General features: G+C 39.6%; 1 protein-coding gene across 2 annotated transcripts; it reads left to right on the top strand.

Annotated features, from left to right (window-relative positions):
- Positions 1–15,077: 15,077 nt before the first annotated feature.
- RB195_020513 (uncharacterized protein) lies at positions 15,078–20,516 on the top strand (the record flags this gene model as incomplete). Of its 2 annotated transcripts, XM_064188847.1 has the most annotated exons (12): positions 15,078–15,276; positions 15,406–15,458; positions 16,479–16,569; positions 16,918–17,033; positions 17,166–17,288; positions 17,400–17,483; positions 17,552–17,750; positions 18,539–18,618; positions 18,719–18,799; positions 19,635–19,766; positions 20,187–20,343; positions 20,401–20,516. In XM_064188847.1, 12 exons carry the CDS (start codon positions 15,078–15,080, stop codon positions 20,514–20,516), a joined length of 1,431 nt encoding a protein of 476 aa, XP_064044728.1. The 2 variants fall into 2 exon arrangements, with proteins under 2 accessions (XP_064044728.1, XP_064044727.1); XM_064188846.1 differs by lacking the exons at positions 16,479–16,569; positions 16,918–17,033.
- Positions 20,517–20,937: the final 421 nt, after the last annotated feature.

Genomic DNA, 20,937 nt, shown 5'->3' with positions numbered 1-20,937 from the left:
CATATTTTTTCCTCTCAGCAGTAAGTGAAGAAAAACATTCATATAATAGGTGAGGTGTCGAGGACGTAATTCGAAAAAACCTAAATGTGAATAAAAATGGTTAGTGAGATGTTAGAGACTTGAAGACATGCCTAGGGAAGTTGTCCGTTTCCGGCAACAGTGATATTAAGAATACATTTTCAAATTTACGCGAATTTTGTTATCATACTCGTTAGCATACCATCATTATCATATATACTTAAACTGCAGGAGGTGAAGTATTGTGAGAACGCAGAAAAAAAAGGTCCTGCAGAAAATTCAAGACGGACATGAAAAACAAAATCCGCATCTATGACGTGAAAAATACCTTTTTAATAACTTTAGTTGTGAAAGACTCGGAAAAAGGGCTGCTTCGGAAGTTTGGAACAATATATTTTTGAAAAAAAAAGCTTAAAACATTGAAATAAGTACCTCCACTAGTCTCGTTACTTTACCAAATTCGCTACATGTGGTTGACCATGAAATCAGAACAATTTCTTCAGAAAAAAAAAAACTTCAGTATAGGCAACTTGAATTTCTACACCTCGTATGTACAAGATTTTACCTATCAGTAACTGCAGGAACTTATATTTGACCACAAAGTGGGAGCGCGACTTCTTTCGCGCCAAAAATACACAGATGTGAAAGGGCTGTGAAGGTTTAAGAGCAAGTCTCAATATCATAACATCACAGTTTTCTCGTAAACCGCCTACGTAACCTCATGCAACACTCGGAACTAACACCGGTCATAAGTGAAGGTAAATATTAGATGAAGTGGCACTATATGTGGGTGGTAAATACGAATACGGTAGTGGGGGGAATACGGGAACGCTGATGAACGCAAAAAGACGAATCACGCAGTGAAATATGGGCGAGTACGGGCAGGAGGAAAGCTGTGTGCCGCCAACTGCCACAAATAACCCCGTCCTTGTGGTGAAAAACGCGGCACCGAACAACGCAATAAAAGCGCGTACACATGCGCACTGGATATGTACGGCAGATGGTACGGAACACAAAAGCAGAACACTGCGGCCGACAGAAAAATCAGCACACAAGAGGGTCACGTACGGATGGTTTCGGCACCAGAGGCGGCATCTGACCACGAGACGTCTTATCATCTAGCGGTCTAGCTGTGCTAGAGGAAGAAATCAGTGGCTAGAAAAACATCGCGTGCAAATGCAAAACAAACGGCTTTTCGCGATAGGGCACCGAATTCTTCGTGTGTACACCCGCATTGAAGCAACACAAGGCGAACGAGCGGAAACGCAAGCAAAAGACTCGAGAAAAACTCTAAGAGCCCATAACACCCCTCCAACAGGAAATGAGTGCAGACCTTAAGCAACTCAAGATCGCAGATAGAGAAACTCAGCTATTTTCCACATTGACGAGGGCGGAGAGAGAACTTTTTCTCCAGACAAGGAGCCACGTCATGTAACCCATATATTTTTCAGCATACAATTAATCAAACAAGGAAGCGAAGCTAAAACATCAACAACACTTCGCTTAGGAAATTGGAGAAACGAAAAAGAGAGCAATGTCTACGTCTTGCTATCCTTTTCAGTTAAACGGCAGTCAAACCAACGAAACAAGCGCTTATGAAAAAGTTGTCGCATCGCAAGTATTCAAAATAAGTCGCAAGTGCAAAACAAAAGAGTATCATGCAGTTGCAATTAATTTCATCTTCCGATTGCAGTATGTCACATAAACTCTGGAGAAATATCTAGAACTAACCAGAACCGTGACTGTACTTCTAATGAGCCCAAAAAAGAACCTATGGATGCAAAAATAAAACTGCAATAATAAAGGAGAATTTGGGCAATGAACAGTCATCGCTCTAATGGAAAATATGTCAAATCTGGACGTCCATGAAATGTCGGCGAAATAACTAGATTCGCAATTTGCAAAACTGCGAAATGCACACTTTGTAAGTTTCTAGAAGATAAACTTTAAGTAGAATAAGAACAGGTCTCAACGGAGGGATTAGGAAGAATGGCAGAAACTGCTACGTCCCACTAGAACTAGCTATGAAGAAAAGAAATAAGAACAAAATGAAGTGAGGAACTTGAAAGTGAAATCATTAACTGTCTTGTAGAGCCCTATCGAAACAAAAAAAAAGAAACAAAAGCCTCCATGAAACCACAGAGAAGAATTTTAAAAAAGCAAACAAAAAAACAGCAACGTTCTCACTTACGTTTCTAAAACTACTAAACTGACTCGCGAGTAACCAACGCTGTCCTCGAATCAAAAATGTCGTAGGAAATTTCAGCCAAGAGTTGATATATGAATGCTATTAAGAACTCGGACCTTACCTCCTTCCACAGAATTGTCCTAACAAGGTCACCGAAGCGACGTCGTGAATTGGCACAAATTCAGAAACGGTTTCTATCCTCAGAATACTTCAAACACTTCACTTACTAACAATTGGTGCTCTCTTACTCATTCATTTATTCCTCGTATATCATCGCTAAAATGCCACTCATAAATTCACGCGCAAAGTAGTGGTCTTCGAAGGATGAAAGCACGGCGATGTGGCCCCACATCCAGGTGGTGGTTGACATTATTATTATCCATCCATACGTCGAAGATAATCGATCGGTGGGTGTATAAATCGTACAGTAACAGGAGATGCAAATGATTGCAGGCTAACAATGACTGCGCAGCGAACATCTGCGGTTTAGCAAACAAAGAGGAAACAACTTCGCATCGTTTTTTTTTTTTTTGTTTTTTATTCACAATTACGAAAATGAACTACCACATAATACATTCCCACAAAAACTTCCATAGAGGAAGCCAGAGTTGTTGTTGCAAAATTCAGGAAAACTGTTCATATTTTGATGATATAGAAACAATAAGGAGAGGAGCATCCAAATATAAAAATGATAAATCATCAGAAGCGGAAATTAAAGGTCAGATGACTGTAGCGTTAGACAAACAGAGATTGGTAACGAGAGAGCATGACGATTCCGAATAAAATGTTAAATACGTGTAAATTAATCGGCACAGAGTGGCCGAGAAATTACTAAAATCAATGCAGGCATAAAATCTCCGAAAACCCACGGCAAAGATGCCAATTCAAAGCAAGATTGGCAGATTTTCAAGAAAAAATCTATTGTTAGTGGATTTCTGCTTTCATGTCGAAACACCAGCAGAAAAGCATTTGCTACGGAACTGATAATTCCAACAAAAACGAACCTACGTAACAACACTAAATCCACGAAACCTTTTTTCTTAATGTGAAAACGTGACTCAACGTTGTCTCGAAATCTTATAGAAGTCAAAAATTTTGATAGAAAAAATATGGAATGGTTTTAACTATTATGTAGGAAATTTGTAGCTCAAATTTAACTTAGAGCAAGTAACCGTATATAAAATTGTTTTTGGACCTTATTTTCCGGGCTCACCACGTAAACTGGTTGATCGTTATTTGTTCTCAAAGTGAGAAAGTGAGAAGCGTGCAGAACGCCTAAATATAATGTAAGAAACTCTACACCAATACTTTATAATCTACAACATTGTTTCCTGCAGGATTGAGCGGAAACCTACATCCAGAAAAATCTCGGCGATCAGGAAGAGCGCTGTTTATTTTACGATCAGGAATCGAGTTCGTAATTCCGAGTAGAAATGTACACATTGAATGTCGATAAATGTAAACAAATAAAGTAAATAAGTGTGAAGAAAACAAAGGAATGAATCCTTACTATTTGTGAGACTGAAAGTTCTCGCAGAAAACACCTCTCTGTCGCGTCATTCGCATGACCCTCAGTGATTAGCAAGGTTATCTATATCTACAATTATAATAAGAAATAACATAAGATTATAGAAATCACAGAACCACTTAAAGTACGTGCATTTATACAAAAAATTTAACCTGTTCAATAGCTTTTGGAATGTATCAAATTTCCCTCCGAATATAACATAAAAATTCTCGTAACTGTCGACAAAAAACATATCACCTGATTCTACCGAAACGACTCCACCAATCAAACAGCTGTTGAGAACTGATCGTCACGAATAAACAAAGTCAAAACTGATAAAACGTTCGCATCACAGACCGCATTAGCACCCACTGTTTCCACTGTGGATTAACAGCCCATGGCCAACTGACCACACAACCATTACCGTATCAAAAGATGCCGACCTTCAACCGTTACCTAATGCCATCCGCTCAGCTTTGTTCAGAGAGGAAATGGACATGTGTGTGTGTGTGTGTGTGTTGTGGACACAAATGCGGCGTGCACACGCCCATAGCGCACCGCGCATGGTCACAACAAAACAAACATGCGTGCGCGCGAACCATCCGTGCGAATTGGATATGGTGGTGTGACACGCCATATGTGAAGGACGTGTGGAATCTGAAGAGCAAACGACACTGAACACCTAAACAACGCCGAAATTCCTCCAGAAAATCGCCGCAGTAACGAGGATATGGCCGCGATTCGGAACATATGGGTGAGTTTTTGGCGCAATATGTCGCAAATACATTCAATCGGGCAATCGTAGTTAAAATGTCGACGATCGGTTGTAAAGCTACTACACTCCTCATAAGAAAGTGTTTTGATTTAATGATTTAAACATTCACGTAAAAGGTGCTTGAAATTGAGGTGACCACCTCTCATAACGCCGGAGCAGCGACAATACAGCAGGCTTTTCGGAGCCGTAAAAATTGAATATGTAATGAAACAAAAAGCTAAAAATAACCGCAGGAAGTGTTACACTTTTGTCGAAAAGCAAAAAGTTATGGAGTGTCTCAGGTGAAGCGAAAGTGCAAAAGAAACATACGTTGCGTGAGTCAGTATAATTGTTAACAAGAACGACCAATTGAAGTGCTTATCAAAACTTCAATAAACCGTCATGAAACCGTCAGCACAAAACAGAGAAATTTCCAGTTCACCAAGTACAAAACTATAAGCTGGCTCAATTAGCAATAGTTACCACAATTACCGTGAAAGCAGGCAGAATACAAACGGTAAAAGAATTTAGAACGAGTGCAAATGCTCAGCGGAATATTGTGTAGGTGTGAGCTTAAACTATAAACATTTCCTCACTCATCAAAGTCATCACATCTTTTCGGATCCAACGAAGAAAAAAGCACTGTTCTACGTTACGACAAAATTCTTTGATCAGTACTTATTTTCACAGTTTTTATGGGGGATGTTCTGCCCTATTTTCTCCGATCTAACATAAGAAGAGAACGTTTTCCAACAATCTGCATGTCCTCTCTTCTTGAAACCTTGGCATTGAGACATTCGGAACTGCACTTAAGTTTTCTTGTTCTTGTTTTAGATCGAAACCGCTAACTATGTTGGTCGTAAAACCTCAAACAAAACACTGAAGAACAAGTCTTCTTTTTGAAAAAAAAAAACAAAGAACAAAAGTGCGCGTGCAACCTAACTGCTTTTGCGCAACAAGAAAAAAAAAGAACCACTAGCGAGCGAAGGAGCACTTTGAATGGCAGGCAATTCGAGTCAGCAAAGTCATTTCGAGTGGATTGCGAACTGACTCTTAGTTCCTCTGTGTCGATCGCTTTTCCACGCAGAAAGCTAACCACAAGGCGGCAACGTGACACGTAACGTACTCAAGTGGACGGGTGTCTGTCAACATTGTCGACGCACAAGTCACTAAGAGAATTGAAACGATTCGTTGTCGTACGCTGTTAAGCTCGAAACAAAACACAGACCACTACAATAATGTGCTTTAACCGAAATTAACGGGACGAAGTCTGCAACGTTAATGAATGTGCACATCAGCCGTAGTGTTTCGTTGCTAATTTGTTACGAATGGGGAATTTTGCGACTGGCACGAAACGACATTCACTAAAAAATCTTCAGTTTCTTTCATACTGCCACGTGCAGTTGCGATTCACTTCGATAATCTCAACGATGTTCCCAAAGATAGTAAAGATTTCATTACAGATTAGAAATACAGCAAAAAAAATCCCATCGAATTTACGGAATCATGAGTTTTTGGTGAGAATTTACGGCAACCCATAAGAAAAATCGAGCCCATGCTATACTTTATTCGAATTTCGTACGCTTGCTTTCTACTTAATCACATCTTCAGTTCCAGTGACAAAAAAAAGTCAACAGAGCTCTCGCTATGCTCGATAATGAATTGAATTTTGTTTTTGTTTCTCCTATTCTTCTTGCAAGGATTTAATGTCCTTCGTAGGTGCACGCATCTTGCACTTCAAAATATTCTCTTGAAAAATCAAATTTGGTTGTCGGAGGCAATGCACTTGTTGATAATGCAAATGTATAGCACCGAACGTGGTAGAAATGAAAAATCTATATCGAAATGATGTGATGCACTATAAATAATAGTATGAAATCATATTCGAGAGATTTGTCAGAACGTATTTTACACATACAGGCATACACATCAAATGTGAACTGTCTTTCACATCTGCACGATAGTCACAATATCATGTCACTGCAACGTTGCACCACCATGGCCATTCACAAAGTGCACGATAGTTTTGCGCAACATTTGACATACGAACAAAATGCACATGCAGCATAGCAGAATATTGCACCGTCTCTGGTTGCAGAATCTATTGTTGTAGGGAAATAGAGAGGTATATGAATCGTCATAGCCACCAGCGGTTATTCGTTAAAGAACGAGAAAAAATGGGCTAAAGTGTAGCTCGGGAGACGGGGTACTCAGTCGCGCTCTTATTTTTGGAAGTAAATAACTAAATCGATTGGGTCCTTAAGACCTAAGCATTAACTTAGAGGACCTATGACATGTAAACTAAAGTTACTTACAAAGTTACTAAGGGAAAAAAAGGAAGTTAGAACTTACAGAGGTACGAGCGCGGTTGAGTGTCTCCCTTCTCTCCGCCGCCCCAAAAAATTGTAGCAAAAAACCAGTAAGGACGAAGGAAAAACTACAATTCAAAAAAATGTCGAGTTACTATTCCGCTACCGCAAATGCACAGTCGTTACAAACAACGGATAAAAACAAACGGTTTTGCAATTTTCTGAGTTGCTTTTAGCACTAATGCGTCATCTAGCCAAATATAAAAAAAGTCCTCGTTAAAAGGAAGTTTGAACAGCAAAGTTTGCAAAAAAAAGAATTAGAAATAGAGCAAAATGTTCAAAAAAATAATACCGAAACAGAAGGAAATGTACCGCAAGTTCTTACCTTCCTTTTTTCTTTCGTTAGACAAAAAATCCCACCGACGGTACTTGTTGAATGTCATTTTAACGTAAGGAAAAGAAAACAAATCACCATCAGCAGAAAGTTCACCAATTCATTCAAGATAGACCGTGTCTCGATCTTCTCTAAGGCAGAGTCGACATCATCTCTTCAGAAAAGTATGAACGAACAGTCCTGGGGAGCTATTTATATCCAGATAGAGTACGTACAGGGAACGATCCAGTTCTTTTGTGTACTTCCCATCGTCTGTCAGCACTCAAACAAAGTGAGCATTACCTGTAACATTACCTCGTGATGTTTACGCAAAACAAGCGTGAGTGAAAGAAGGCAGACGAACTAGACCGCATGTGAAATGGTTCGTGAAGCGACACTACCGCCCAATCACCTCCACGCCGAGTCAAGTCGCAAACAATGACGAGAGACCGTATCGGCAATTTCATCAATTTCATGCTCCCATTTTTTCATCCTTGGAGCATTCTCACTATTAAAGGAACGCCATCAGTCAAGTAACACTGATGAGTATCTGGACAACGGAAAAACGGAAAGTGCTTTCTGCACACGATAGGTTTCTTTTTTTCTTTGATGCAAGTGATGCACTAACGACGATTGCCGGAGACGATAGGCGAGATAGAATCTAGATGAAGAGTGAAATGCGTGCAAATATGTGCAGGCGAATGTGTGGATGAGGCGACGAGGAAATGAGGGCCGTCGCGTCGCGCAACCGGCACAAAACGCCTTTGTATGCGATTAATGCGTGTGGGGGGACCATGGCCATATAGACTTATCCATTCATTCATGCATGGATTGACCGCTGAGGTTGAGTGCTCACCAACTACAAAACAAAAATGCGGCAGTACTCGAATCGACAAAACAAGGTCGAATGTAAGTAGTGGATCAGCGCGAAACATCGAAAGTGAGCGAGAAAACATGTATGTAAAGAAAGGAAAGGTTCGAGAAGCAAAATAACACCAGCTGGTTAAAGTAGACTAATCTACGGCTTGCCGACATGATGTATGGATCTACTGCCATGCTATAACCTCGCAGAATTACGAAATTAAAAGTTATGTGCCCGCATATACCCTCATATGAACAGAGTCACCTGCTAGAAGGTTACAAATTACATTTGTAGTAGCTCCATAAACAACATTATCGCAGTAATGGTAAATAAATAAGTAAATAAACAAGTAAATAAGCACAATTAAGCAAAATGAGCACGTTTCGAAGTCTTTTTTCTTCTTGTAAGATATAAAGTCCAACTGCATCAGGTAGAACTACTGACGTTCAGTAAAAATTGAAAAAAAAATAAGAGGCTATCTGATGACAAAACAAATATTATTCAAAACAAATGTTAGTTTAATTGCGTCAACTCAAGTGTTTGAGAACACACAAGATCTAATTCACCTTCCAATTCTATTTCTATGGGGAATCTATCCAAAAAAAAGAGCTTCAAACCAGATTTATGCCAAACGTTACACCACAGGTTCAATAACAGGAGGCGGTTGTAAGAAGATGACAGATTCAATAGGCATGTTTTAGACGGTCGCTAGGACGTAAAAGATGGATGAAAGCAAATCAAAATCCAACCAGATGTAAGAACGACTTTACATTTCGAAACCAATAGTGTTCCACAGTAATGGAATCCCTTCCAGCTGTTCTCTCTTTCAATGACTGTCTGCGTTTACCCCAGTGTACTGAATATTTCTTGGGGGAATTCCTCAAAATCTAATACAGGTTATTCTGAACAGCAGGAATCTACTATTATATTCATTTACGTGAAAAACAAAGATTTCATGGAGCAATCAAACATGGAAACGAAGCATGTGTAACAAATCAAATGTTGAAGATTATTAGAGGATTTATTTATTTATTACGGTCAATGACGTGCCAAAAAGGATGGAACGAGGATGAATACAATTAAAATACAGTAAATAAATGATAAAAAGAAAGCCAAAAGGACACAACGAGCTGGAATCAGTCCCGTGTACGATCCGGCTTAGATCAACTAGGATGGCAAATCGCAAGTTGTCACTTCTATCCCCGGTAAATTTCGTCGCACTCGGATCTACCTAAGTCACATTTGAAAGTAATAGGTGAGTTCTGTGCATGAGCTAGGTTGTGGTAACCGCTTGTAGCTAATTACTCACTAATTCAATAACTACCCACTCAGTGCAACGTAGACAACTCTTTTCTTCTAGCATTTCAAAATAGTACAGAACTGAAAGTAGCAAAGATAATTTTCAAAACAGACTCAGCCCTAACTGTACCAAAAGAAAAAACGGACATATTCGTGGAAGAAAAAGTAAGGAACGCCAATCCCCTAACAATGCATGATCAAGAAAAAAAGGCAAGTTCTCGAACTTAACCTTGATGAGGTGTTTGCCTTCTTCAAGTGTCTAACTGCGGACGCACACACTGAAATTCCAAGGATTCACTAGTTCTGACGTTTCTTCTGCACTTTGCATTGTCCTGTCACTTCCTAGTATTCAAAGCGCATCATTTTTTTCGTATCACAAACAGCGCATTGTTCGCTGAAAGCTGCGCACAATAAGGTTAGTTATGAATGGAACCCTCTGAAACGATACGGAATTGCTATAGTGGTTATTGCACGAGAATGCGGATGATGAGATTTTTTCACGGCTTCATATGAAGAACGACAACTTATGTGGATCCTAGCTGGCTCGTTTCGATTTTGACGACGAAAATCAAAGTGTAAACAAGCTAACGTTTTTGTATCATAACCTTGGCACAGCTATTCATAATCCGCTAACGTGAGCGATGACCTCATCCATGGAGAGAAGAATAGACAGAGGCGAGTCGAAAAAGCCAGCCGTGAAAGCAAGAAGGTGAACAATTGATTGTTATAAGTTTGACTGAGGTGCGTCATGTCGAAAAACAAGGAAGTTGCAGATATTGCGAACACAAAGATCATGTCGATAGCAGCAAAACCAGATCGATGAGGACGAAATCACTTCAGAACTTGTTAGGTTTTCATACGAATAATCTCAATTCAAATTCTATCTAAAGCTAACTAAAAAAAAATACGCCATAAAAATGCATCACACACCATACATCATAAAACTCCACAGTCTAATATCCAGCCTGGAGCAATAGTTTCGTAGTTGCCACAAAATCTACACTAACTAAAAAATTAAACAAAAAACGCCATAGAAATGCATCATACACCTTACATCACAAAAATTCCATAGTCTAATATTCATTCATGATCTATAGATTCGTAACAGCATCTGAACTCTATTCATTTATTTATTATTTTTTATTTATCTATTATTTATTCCATGAGCTATATATCCGCTACCGCATCCAAACTTGTCCAGTCTTGCTTTTATTTTTTCGTTCATGCCTGAGAGTTTTCCTTCACTCACACTTCGAGAAAAACATCGAAGATCCGTTGTAGACGGGTCCGGATAGCAAATTACGTCCTCTTCTTATTTTTGCATGCAATTTTCACCCAACTATCATCGCAGCGTCAGCATAAAAAAAAGCAACAGACCGTTGCAGACTTGTCATTTCTCCTACATCACACCTGAGATCTTAAAAAAAAAGCCAACTCTGCGAACACGGCCGTTATAAACCGCTTCCAGCGAATTGTAGAACTTCGGCAACCAGCAGTTTCCGTTGAGCGAAAGTGGTGCAGATTTGCATTTACAACCGCTACACGAGGGCTTAGGAATGAATAATTAAGTGTGTAGCCTAAGCGGGTGCTTCCTAAGTATATTTCAGAAGAAAAACATGAAGAAAACACCTCGAACATTTATGATTTGGTTCCCATGGAAACTTACAGCTTCAGAATCACTCATTAACTCTCCGGAAGAGGAAACGTTCTAAGTTTTACATTAGTAGACGAACACTAAGCGCTAAGCTCAGCTTGGGCGGATGGCAGTAGGGACCCAACAGAAATCTGTACCACAACGATGACAATTTTTGACGAAGTGATGGCTATTTCGATGAATTTTGGCACGCATGTGAATAGAAAGTGAATCAAACGTGAGACGCGAAAGTACTGTACTCCCTTATCAGGGCATTTTCAATAACAGAACAAGAATTTGTGCGCTAAGGAGAGTGCCGGACTTCGACAGGGATAACTTTTCCTTTCGTGTTCACACCATTTTGCATATCTTGGTTCACAGTACAGCCATGATTTTATCCATAGAGAGATAACAGCAACGAATGCAATGGGTAAACCAACATGAATCCTACTTAACCATAACCGGTCATGCAGCGATTTGTTTTTCATTGTTAGCTTACTGTCTCCGCTAGAATTTCTTTTAGAACGATCACAACACTACGCTCCTATCAAAGAAACTATTGTACACATTGCCAACTGCAGTACAAACGACAAATTCTAGTTCCATTTACGAACTATGAACAAGAAAAAGTGGAAGAAAAAACTACTGCGAGTTGAGAGACAGCGGTGGGCAGAATTGCGAAGACCGTATCTCAGTCACAGATCCAGAACGACGCAGGAAAAAGCGGAAAGATTGAGAAAGGAAGAAGGAGCAGGAAGAAAACTACAAGGAAACAATGAAATGTATGTGTAGCAGCTACCATCTTAGCCTCGCTTTTCAGAAATTAAGTTAATTTTTGTTGAAAACGACCTAAGTACGTCCATTCTTATTGTTTTAGATCGCATCGTTCATATAGGAAATTCTGGAAATTTCATCTCGATGCCGCTAAAATCATCGAGACAGAACGAAATCAACGGCGCCTGTTACTTTTTTTTCAGAAGAAACCCGGTCATTTACTCAGAACCCATATCCATAAGCAATGTTTTATGATAGAAATGACTTTTTACAATAGAAATTCTGAAAGAGCGCAGTTTAAGCACACCATAAATTGGTTACAAAAGCTGTTTTCATAGTCTCTGCCCAACTTCAGTGCTAAAAAAAAAGGCTAGCTATTAACTTATTACTTAGATAGAGTAATAAATTTACAAATTTGCACCCAGATACACCAATGTGGGTAGGAAAGTGCACAGAAGGAACGATGTATCTTAACAATAACGCTATCAATAGCGAATAACGAAAGATAAAGATGGCAAAGAAAGGAAAAAAGCAAAGATATTTCGGTTATCTTTAACTAAGATTTTTTTCATTGAACATTGACAGGTACTTTGAAAAAAATCGCAATAGATAGTATTTTAGATTGTTTGCTTTCCTACTGAATCTTTTTAAAAAATCACGAACACAGTCACATAGAAACTTCCACACAAATAGGTAGACATTTTTGAACCTTATCATAATTACGACTGCTTATCGCAGTTCCTTCAAACTTTATGGATTCTTTATGGACATGATGGAGTCATAAGACTTGAACTAAACGGGAATTTAACCGTAATTTCAAAAAAAAAACACTAATTTGGCGGGAATATTCTTTCCAACAGAGACTAACCACTCTAAAATCTTCTCGTAACTTTAATAATATGCAAAATTTTCCACAAAAAATCCAAAAAAGAGACTAGAGACTAGTGGTATTCGCTGCTCGAATAAGGCGACGGCAAATCGATGCGGATGCGAAACCAATAAAAGCGACCAAATGTACATGTCCATTAGAAAGAAGAAAAAAAAACGGTCAGCATCGGATGGGAAATTGCTCGAAGGAAAGGAATCACGGACAATATGGGGCATCATCTCAACAATGATGCCGTTTTCAAATCGATCATTTTTAATTGAGCACATAAGGCACAGCACCACCACCATCTCATCCGCCATTCACGGAAGGTTTCCTCCATTCAGGGAATGTCCGAAAAGAGGAAATCTGGGGGTCCCACCTATTCAGATGACCGCAACCAAATCCAAACTAGTCATTTCTCACCAACTCAGACAAATCCGTAAAAATAAGCGGTAGAAGAGAGGATTATTTCGCTGTTGACCGGAAAAAAAATGCAAAGCTCCTGTGCGGGAGGGCGGCAGCCATCTCGTCCATGCCGCCGTAGAGCATCACCGATCGCGCGCGAAATAATTCTGTTTAAATTTCATCTGGATGAATTTTGCCTTGTAAACCTCGTTTGGGTGGTGGATAACGGTGTTTTTTTTTAAAATCATTTTGGTCCTGACGGGAAATATCTATGATTAGCAGGAATGGCACGGTGTCCTGCTGTATTTTTTTTGGACGCAACATAGTAATTGAGGAGTGGACGGTCTTATCACGAAACACTGATAGCACTTCGGTTTCCTCGAGACGTCGAACATCGTTACATAAGACTGCACGTTCTAGATTTCCCGATCAAAATATGACATGCTACTCCAAGGTTCTCATGAAGGAAAGGCGAAATAAGTGAATATTCCATCGGGAAAAAGAATTAAGCACTCGGTAGCTGAGTCTGAAAACATCTTTCGCCGATCCTCAACGAAGCCAGCGATATTTGTTCCCATCTCATTAAAAAGAACAAAGAATGGAGGACAATGTAAGCTCGAAAAAAATGTGGAAAAAAGAAACAGAACTACAAGCGAAAATCCGACCTCCAAAGACTCCGCTCCACACTACAATAAATAGGTAGTCGCGCAAATTTCAAGAAACTTTTGGGTGAATAACAGCTGAGAAATATTTCTTTGAATTCTCCCTTGGATTGAACTAACACCATTTCTAATTCTCAGTCGTTAAGCTTTAAAGACAGCATACCACGAATCTGACGTAATACGGCGTATTTCCTTGGAAAACTTCTATACAGGGTCGTAGATGGTGGAGAACCAGGTGGCTCGGCTCATCTCTCCGTAATCGCTGTAAAAAACGACCCGGAAGTCGTCGTCCTTTTTTTTACGACGGCTTGCATTGCAACGCGCCACCCTTGTGTACGCGCCTCATCAACGAACGAGTCTTCAAGGGAAAGTAGCGTCTCCTCCTTTCCAGTCTATTCAAGTTAAACTAATGATTAGACTGCTGAAGAGAACGGAACGTGCACATAGGCCGGCGTTCTAAAGAACCTCGTAGGAACTAAGGCGATTCCCATGCCATTTCCTACGACGATCACGGAGCGATGAGCGGGACCATGTGGTTTTCCGTAATGTATGACCTCGTGTAGAAGCTTTCCATGAGAAATTCGTACCACGTCAGATTTATAGTATGCTATCGTTAATCGTGTTCTATACATTAGTATACTGTATAATAGAAGTAGTTTAGTTTTGCTCATAATTCTCCTTCCTTCCAACTTTTTCCAGCTATTGAACTTTCGCTGCACATCTTAAAACTAGACAAATTTTCAGAGAATCTTTGAAACAATGAAAAATCACAAATAAATAATGGGTCCCATTGGTTCGGTTTTCTCGATACAGCACTAGTACTATATTTAGTGTTTTCTTTATCTCTAAATTGCGAAATTTCTCAAAAAAAAAGAGATTTTTTAAGAAATTCAAGAAGGAATTTCGTACCGTCTTGGTATTATATAAACTTTGAAGTTTTTTCAGTTTTAAAAAGCTCTGCTCTATTTTTCACAAAACTGGCTTAATCGTGTCGAGAATCCAGGGTATATTGTGCACTTGCACAATTCGACTATCGTATATAGTTGGTAATGTTGGAATTCATCTATGTTTATTTATTCAGTTGTTTATTTGTACAATTTATTCTACGCCATAAATGAGGAACTAACGAGTGCGGGAAAAATCCGGAGAAAAGGCGCTAGCACGGAGGGAAGAAGGTAATGATGTCAGATCGAATACGTCTGGAATTACTGGTGCCACGATCCCTCCACCGAATCTCAATGATTTTTTTCAAAGCTGATCGCAAATCAAATCGTAAGCTAAGTTCTGGAACTAACGGCTAAAAAAAGAGCAATTGAATGTTCCGCATGATTTGTAAGAGTTCACTTGTACCTGGCACGACACCTAGCATGTCACGGCTGTGTGAAACCCAGTCAACCCAGCCAAGCAGGGCTGGATGGACATCTCATGGAATATCGCGGTCACTACGCGAAACCGCCACCGCGAGGGGTGGCGATTCGCGTCGTCGATCCGTCGTCGATTCGATCGATCCCAGCAACGTCCTTAATGGGTCATCCACCTCACGTTACATTACTACTGTACATAGTTTTATTTACGCTAAAATCGTTCGCAGATCTACAAGCTACTCAATACACGCCATGTTATGGTAGGTGTTTTATGAGCTCCAGAGAATTACTGTAGTTCGAAAGAAGTAGGTCCTACAAAGAGAAGATCAATAATCTCCACGTAAATTCTTCGACGTAAACATGCTGCTATTGCTATTCGAATATTCCAGGAAAATCAGCCATTGGAGGAGTATGCGACGTTAACGCTGACTGCGAGCACAAGGTAGTATCCATTTTGATCAGGTCATCCTTATTTTTCCATTTTTTACCCAGCTGACTTCTTTTTTCTCCGTTCTTTTTGCACAACAATATCCTTTATTTTTTTCCAATTTCTTTCTAAAGACATCTGTCCCGTTTTTTTTCGTGCCGTCGTTTTTCTTAGCTGCATCTTTACATTGTTATCCCAATGTGTATCCGGATATATAGTTATTGTAGTTGAAATCATATCACGGTGGCGTTTTGCGCTGAGAGAACCTGCTTCCTTAGTAACTGCATGAGAATCTCTATGGGGACATCTAATATCAATTCAAAGGGCTGACCAATGGTGACGAGAACGGAGGGCGGGGCAGTCCCGTAATTTTCCTCTCACATCCGAATGCTAGTTTCTAATGAACAACAACACATAAGTCATAAGACATCAAAAACTTTTACTTTTGAAATTCGGTACCAAAAAAAAAAAACACAGATTGCAAGTTTGCAGCATATAATTTCGCCAGGGTACGACTTATGTGCATGGCGTAGATTATTACTTTCGACATGAACTAGTTCTCTTTGCATTGTTAGGTCGCAAGTAGCACATTTTCTTGTCTCTGTGGTTGGTATTCTCTTTCTTGCGCTAGCTCTATGTGTTCCTATTTCATTTTTTTCCCTTTTACTTGTTCCGCTTTTCCCGCAAATTATAAGTTCGTTCAATATTACTTTTTTGTTACTATGACTCGTTTATTTCACGTAAGAATGTCAGATCTGATTGATTACTTGATTGGTTATAATATAATTTAACCATGCTGTCCTCAAAAAATGTGCTGAGAGAGGACTTGAACTTGCTGTATGGGCCATATTTTGGATAACTTTCATGATGGATTGTGCGTATCCTGATGGATTATGCTTATTATGTAACTCTACAATTTAGTGATTCTCTGATAATGAAAACCAAAGAGGAGAGCATGGTCATATCCACTGAGTTCATTATTTGGTGTTTACCTTTCTCTTCGCACTTCTGATTGCTACGATGCTAAGATTTTAGGGTTCAATTTGTCTTCGAAATCGTTGTCGTTGCCATCCACATTACATAGAGGCGAACGATGAAAAGGGAAGAAATACAAGATGTGTTCCTCGTGGGTATTGGAAAATTTTTCATAGAAAAAGCCTTATTTTGACATCTATGCTTGTGAGGTTCTCATATATGACCATGACCATAACGATAGTGTTCTGAGCAGTATAGATGTGTAGATGTACGCCTTGGTCACAATAATCTTATGTTTGGCGCAATTGCGTAAGCTGTTGCGCTCTCCACGGCGCGGAGTGACTTCCGCTCCTCTCTGCAGTTCGATTGTAGCTAACGAGGGTCCCATCTCGAGCACAACCGCTGAGCCAAATTGCGCCAGACTTTAGGTCTTTTCGACCCTACTTTATAGATGTATAGATCGTTTTACTTAGAGCATTTATTTCTGAATATGTTTCAGTTCCTGCCAAAGTAGGAGCTTCTTGCACTAACAAATGTCGTGAACCATTGTTTTGTCGAAATGGGGAATGTCAATGCGTGCAGCGAGGAACAACAAGGATAAGCAATGGGGAATGTGTTACCAGTAAGTCATTTTCTCTCTCATTGAATGGAAAAGTCTGGCAGGAGTACGAACTCATCACTCATCGTTATTTGTTGTTTTTTTTTTCGAATCTAAATGTAAAGTAGCATTTGAAAATCGATTACTAGATATTTTTCGCGTTTTCCGGCTCTCGTGTTGGTGATCGTTGTTCACGACATTACGATTGTACATCACCATTCTCTGCATGTGTGAATTCGCAATGTGTCTGCATTTCTGGTACCATTCAGCAGGTGAGATATGTTCTCATTTTTACCGTACTGATTTCTCTAACAGTACAACAAGAAAATATCAATTTTTCTTGAGAAAACACTGATACAGCTAATTAGTCATAAGTGTTCCAGGGATCACGTTGTGTGGCAGCAGCTAACTGTCCACTAGGCGGTCTTCCTGGACAACGTTGTGTCATTAAAACAGAATCAGCGCTGGTTTGTCGTTCATGATTATTCTTCGGAATGGTTCTCGTTATATTTCTCCCAACAAATACACGTCTTAGGCTTTCAACCTACCATCCGATCAGGACGATTGTCCCCCAGGGCAGTATTGTGTTGCAGCGGCAGACTCACCAGTTGGCCATTGTTGTCCAGTTGTTTGTCCGTTGGCCAGCCACGTTGACACAAAGTACTCGTGTGATCCAAATGCTACACAACCTCTCAGATGTCCAAGCGATACACATTTCTGTCATTATTTGTCTGGTGGGGAGATTTTAACGTAATTTATCTAGAACCATCTAAAAACTAAAGCCGGTTTGGTAGCGATGTGATGGCCTTGAATGAATTTCGTGTTTTTCAAAGAAAAAAGTGCAAATACGAAGAGTACAGCTAAATCTTCATGTTCTCTGGAACCACTGTGAACAATACTGGAAGACGTTCGACGTGGTTTTCTTTTCTTTGTAATGCATATCTTCAAACCACACGCGGTTCTTCGGTAAAATTTCTATCCGAAAATGAGGCTCTTGGATGCGTAATGCACCTTCTCTATTTCTATGCTGAGTACTATGTACTAAATTACAATTGTAAGCTTTTTGCTTCACCAGTAGGTTCAGCTTTGTTCAGTAAACTGGAATGTGACAGAATTCAGGGCATAAACGCTGGTAAGCAGATGCAAAAAATCGCAGAGAATGCAAGTTGGAAGTAAAACCATCTTAGGATGGCCCGATACTGTACTTTTGTATGGTAAGAAGTGGAGTGAAATTATAGTGTAACTATTACATTAGGAACGCCTTGGTCGTACGGTCCCACCAAGAATATTTCTCGTAAACGTTTTACAGTTACGTTATATGCCATTTATGTCAAAACAAAGCAGAAAAATTTGAAAATAGTGGGAGTTTTCGAGGTTGTACACGGTGAAAGTAGCACCTGAATTTTTGTTAGATGTTGAAAACCGGAGAAGTTTCAGAGAACAAAAAGAATAAGTCTAATAGTTGAATCTTTTGGTTTTCTTGCATTTTTTCTTCGAAATATTATTAAACAAGTACTCTTAGATGGGCTTGTCTCTCAAGCGGTCTGTTGTCGTCGACCATGTAATGCGCTGGCTCCTAACGCACTTTATGCCAACAACCAGGTATATGAGATTGATCGTTTTGTTTTTGTTAAGATTCAACTGCAAAAGTAGGTTTGTTACAAATATAGATCTTTCACAAAATTTATCCATGGTTGTTTAGTGCATTCCACGTGGCCAACTGAATTCAGCGTGTACTACAAACGCACAGTGTGGAGGAGGTGAAGGAATGGAATGCGTCAAGGTGCGGTTTTTTAAAGGTTTCCCGTAAAATTTGGGTTAAAGACAGTATATTACGAAAGCAACTGTTAGGTCTCTATGGGCAGATAGAGCTAGAGTACGCAAACGCATCATCACTGTGCGCGCGCTGCATCCACGAGCGAACGGTAGAGAGCCAATGAGGTCTCCTCAGCAGCCTATTTAATGAAAACAAATAGGATACTGAGCGAACCGGAGCGTGCACAAGGATAGCGCGTTCTAAGGTACCTCGTAGGAAGAAACGGAGTGCCTACCCCGTCTTTAAGTCCGATTTTTTTTATTTTTAAATATGGGGGAAACTAAATACGGGAGTGGAGCCACACTCATAGTCGTAATCTGAAATCCGAACTTTAAGCTGTTTCACGGAGAACCCAACATCGTCAGTTTTGTGATATGCTGGCTTTGAAAAAAGTCACTCAACTCAATTATTTTGTTGTACTGTATCAGTTCGCCTTAAAAATGACATCAAAATCATCAATCAAATCATCAATCAAAGACAGTTATAAAAATGAAAAATAAGATTAATTCCGAAATCTGAACCGAGAATGCAAAAATCCTCCCCGGCCGGGAATTGAACCCGGGTCTCGCATGTGACAGACGCGGATACTCACCACTATACTACCGAGGACTGGAACAGGAGACGCACAAAGCCCCTTTCAAAAGAATCGATACCTGCAGGAATGCTACACCTGCCTTCGATTGTATCTTGTAGTCCGAGCAGTTTCTTTTCAAATCTCTCTTCTTTTTCGATAGAGAAGGGCTCCAGCGTTTCCAGCCCTCTTATGTCTATTGATGCCTGCAATTACAAATAGCAGTTTTAGGGGCAGTGCCAGTGCTTGTCCGGATTCCACCCATCCGTCGACACACTTACTCATCCTGCCAAGAATCCATCACAGACATGTTCACGAGATTGTGAAACCGAGGCTCTTAGCAAGGATACTAGTTGTATGAAGGTTTGATGTATTACGTATTTCCTAGTATAAATGGGACATCGAAGAAATCTTTTACTTGAGAATAGTATTTTCGCGATCATACTTCGTAAAGCCTTCCTAAAACGTTTCTTTTAACTAGATAGAAGAATTACGACGCTTTGTTTGAAATATGATCGCTGCCTATCCACATCCTTCATCAAAATGAAAGGTTGAATTCATTTTTCTAATATTTCTGGGGACATATTAAAGTTCTATTTTCCGTCATGCTTTTCCACATTATGCTTGAATCAGAATAAAAAAGCAACTGAAAAAGGAAATCTTCGCCTTCAAAACATCACCATTTTCAAACCCAGCCCGAGAATGTTCTTGTATTAGCCTAAAGGAAAACGAAGCAGTATGCTAAGGCTGGAGATTTCACGCTCAACTTATTTTTTATTCCAGCCTGGAGGATTAGGCAGCTTGTGCTTCGTACAAAGACAATGTCCACAAAATTCCGGCTGCTACCGGGGTCGTTGCATGTGTCGGTGCGGATTTGAACAGAAAGGAGACAAATGTGTGGCGCTACCACCTCCACCCACTACAACACCACAACCTAATAGTTTGTCTACACTTTTAAATACTCCTTATTCCATCATTTACAATGATTTTGTTTCAGTAGCAATAATTCCTGGTGTGGCCGTACCAAGAAGCAACGATTTATTCAAATTGTTTGGACAGATTTTCGGTGGTGGAGGAGCAAACAACGCTATCGGATCGTTCATCAACGGATAGAATAAAATCACCTTACTGATATTTTTAATCGACGCTTAAGCTGATAATTATAAAAGCAAACACGCATCAACTACGGCTATCTTTTCACGGATCAAGAGTTAGTGGAAATTCTCTGCGTCAAAGTGCATTCGACGTAAATGCAGACCTACAAAATTTCATGAGTCGTGTCGCTAGGAAATCTGTAATCTCTAACATCTTGGTCGTAATGTACATTTTCTTTTAATTGCCATTTCTTTCAGTTCCTGTAATCTGTGATAATCTGTGCAGCGTTCACAATAAATCAATATTCAATTATTATCCTATTTCCGGGTGACCTTTATGTTGTTATATTATTCTATTATTTCGATTAACTATATAGATGGAATGCTCAAAAAAGTGAAAGTGATGAGAAATGTCAACTGAGTTCCACGTTAAGAATAAT

This window comes from Necator americanus, chromosome II, assembly GCF_031761385.1.
Source record: "Necator americanus strain Aroian chromosome II, whole genome shotgun sequence".
Taxonomy (NCBI): domain Eukaryota; kingdom Metazoa; phylum Nematoda; class Chromadorea; order Rhabditida; family Ancylostomatidae; genus Necator; species Necator americanus.
Note: the sequence above shows the minus strand (reverse complement) of the source record. Positions and strands in the feature narration are given on the sequence as shown.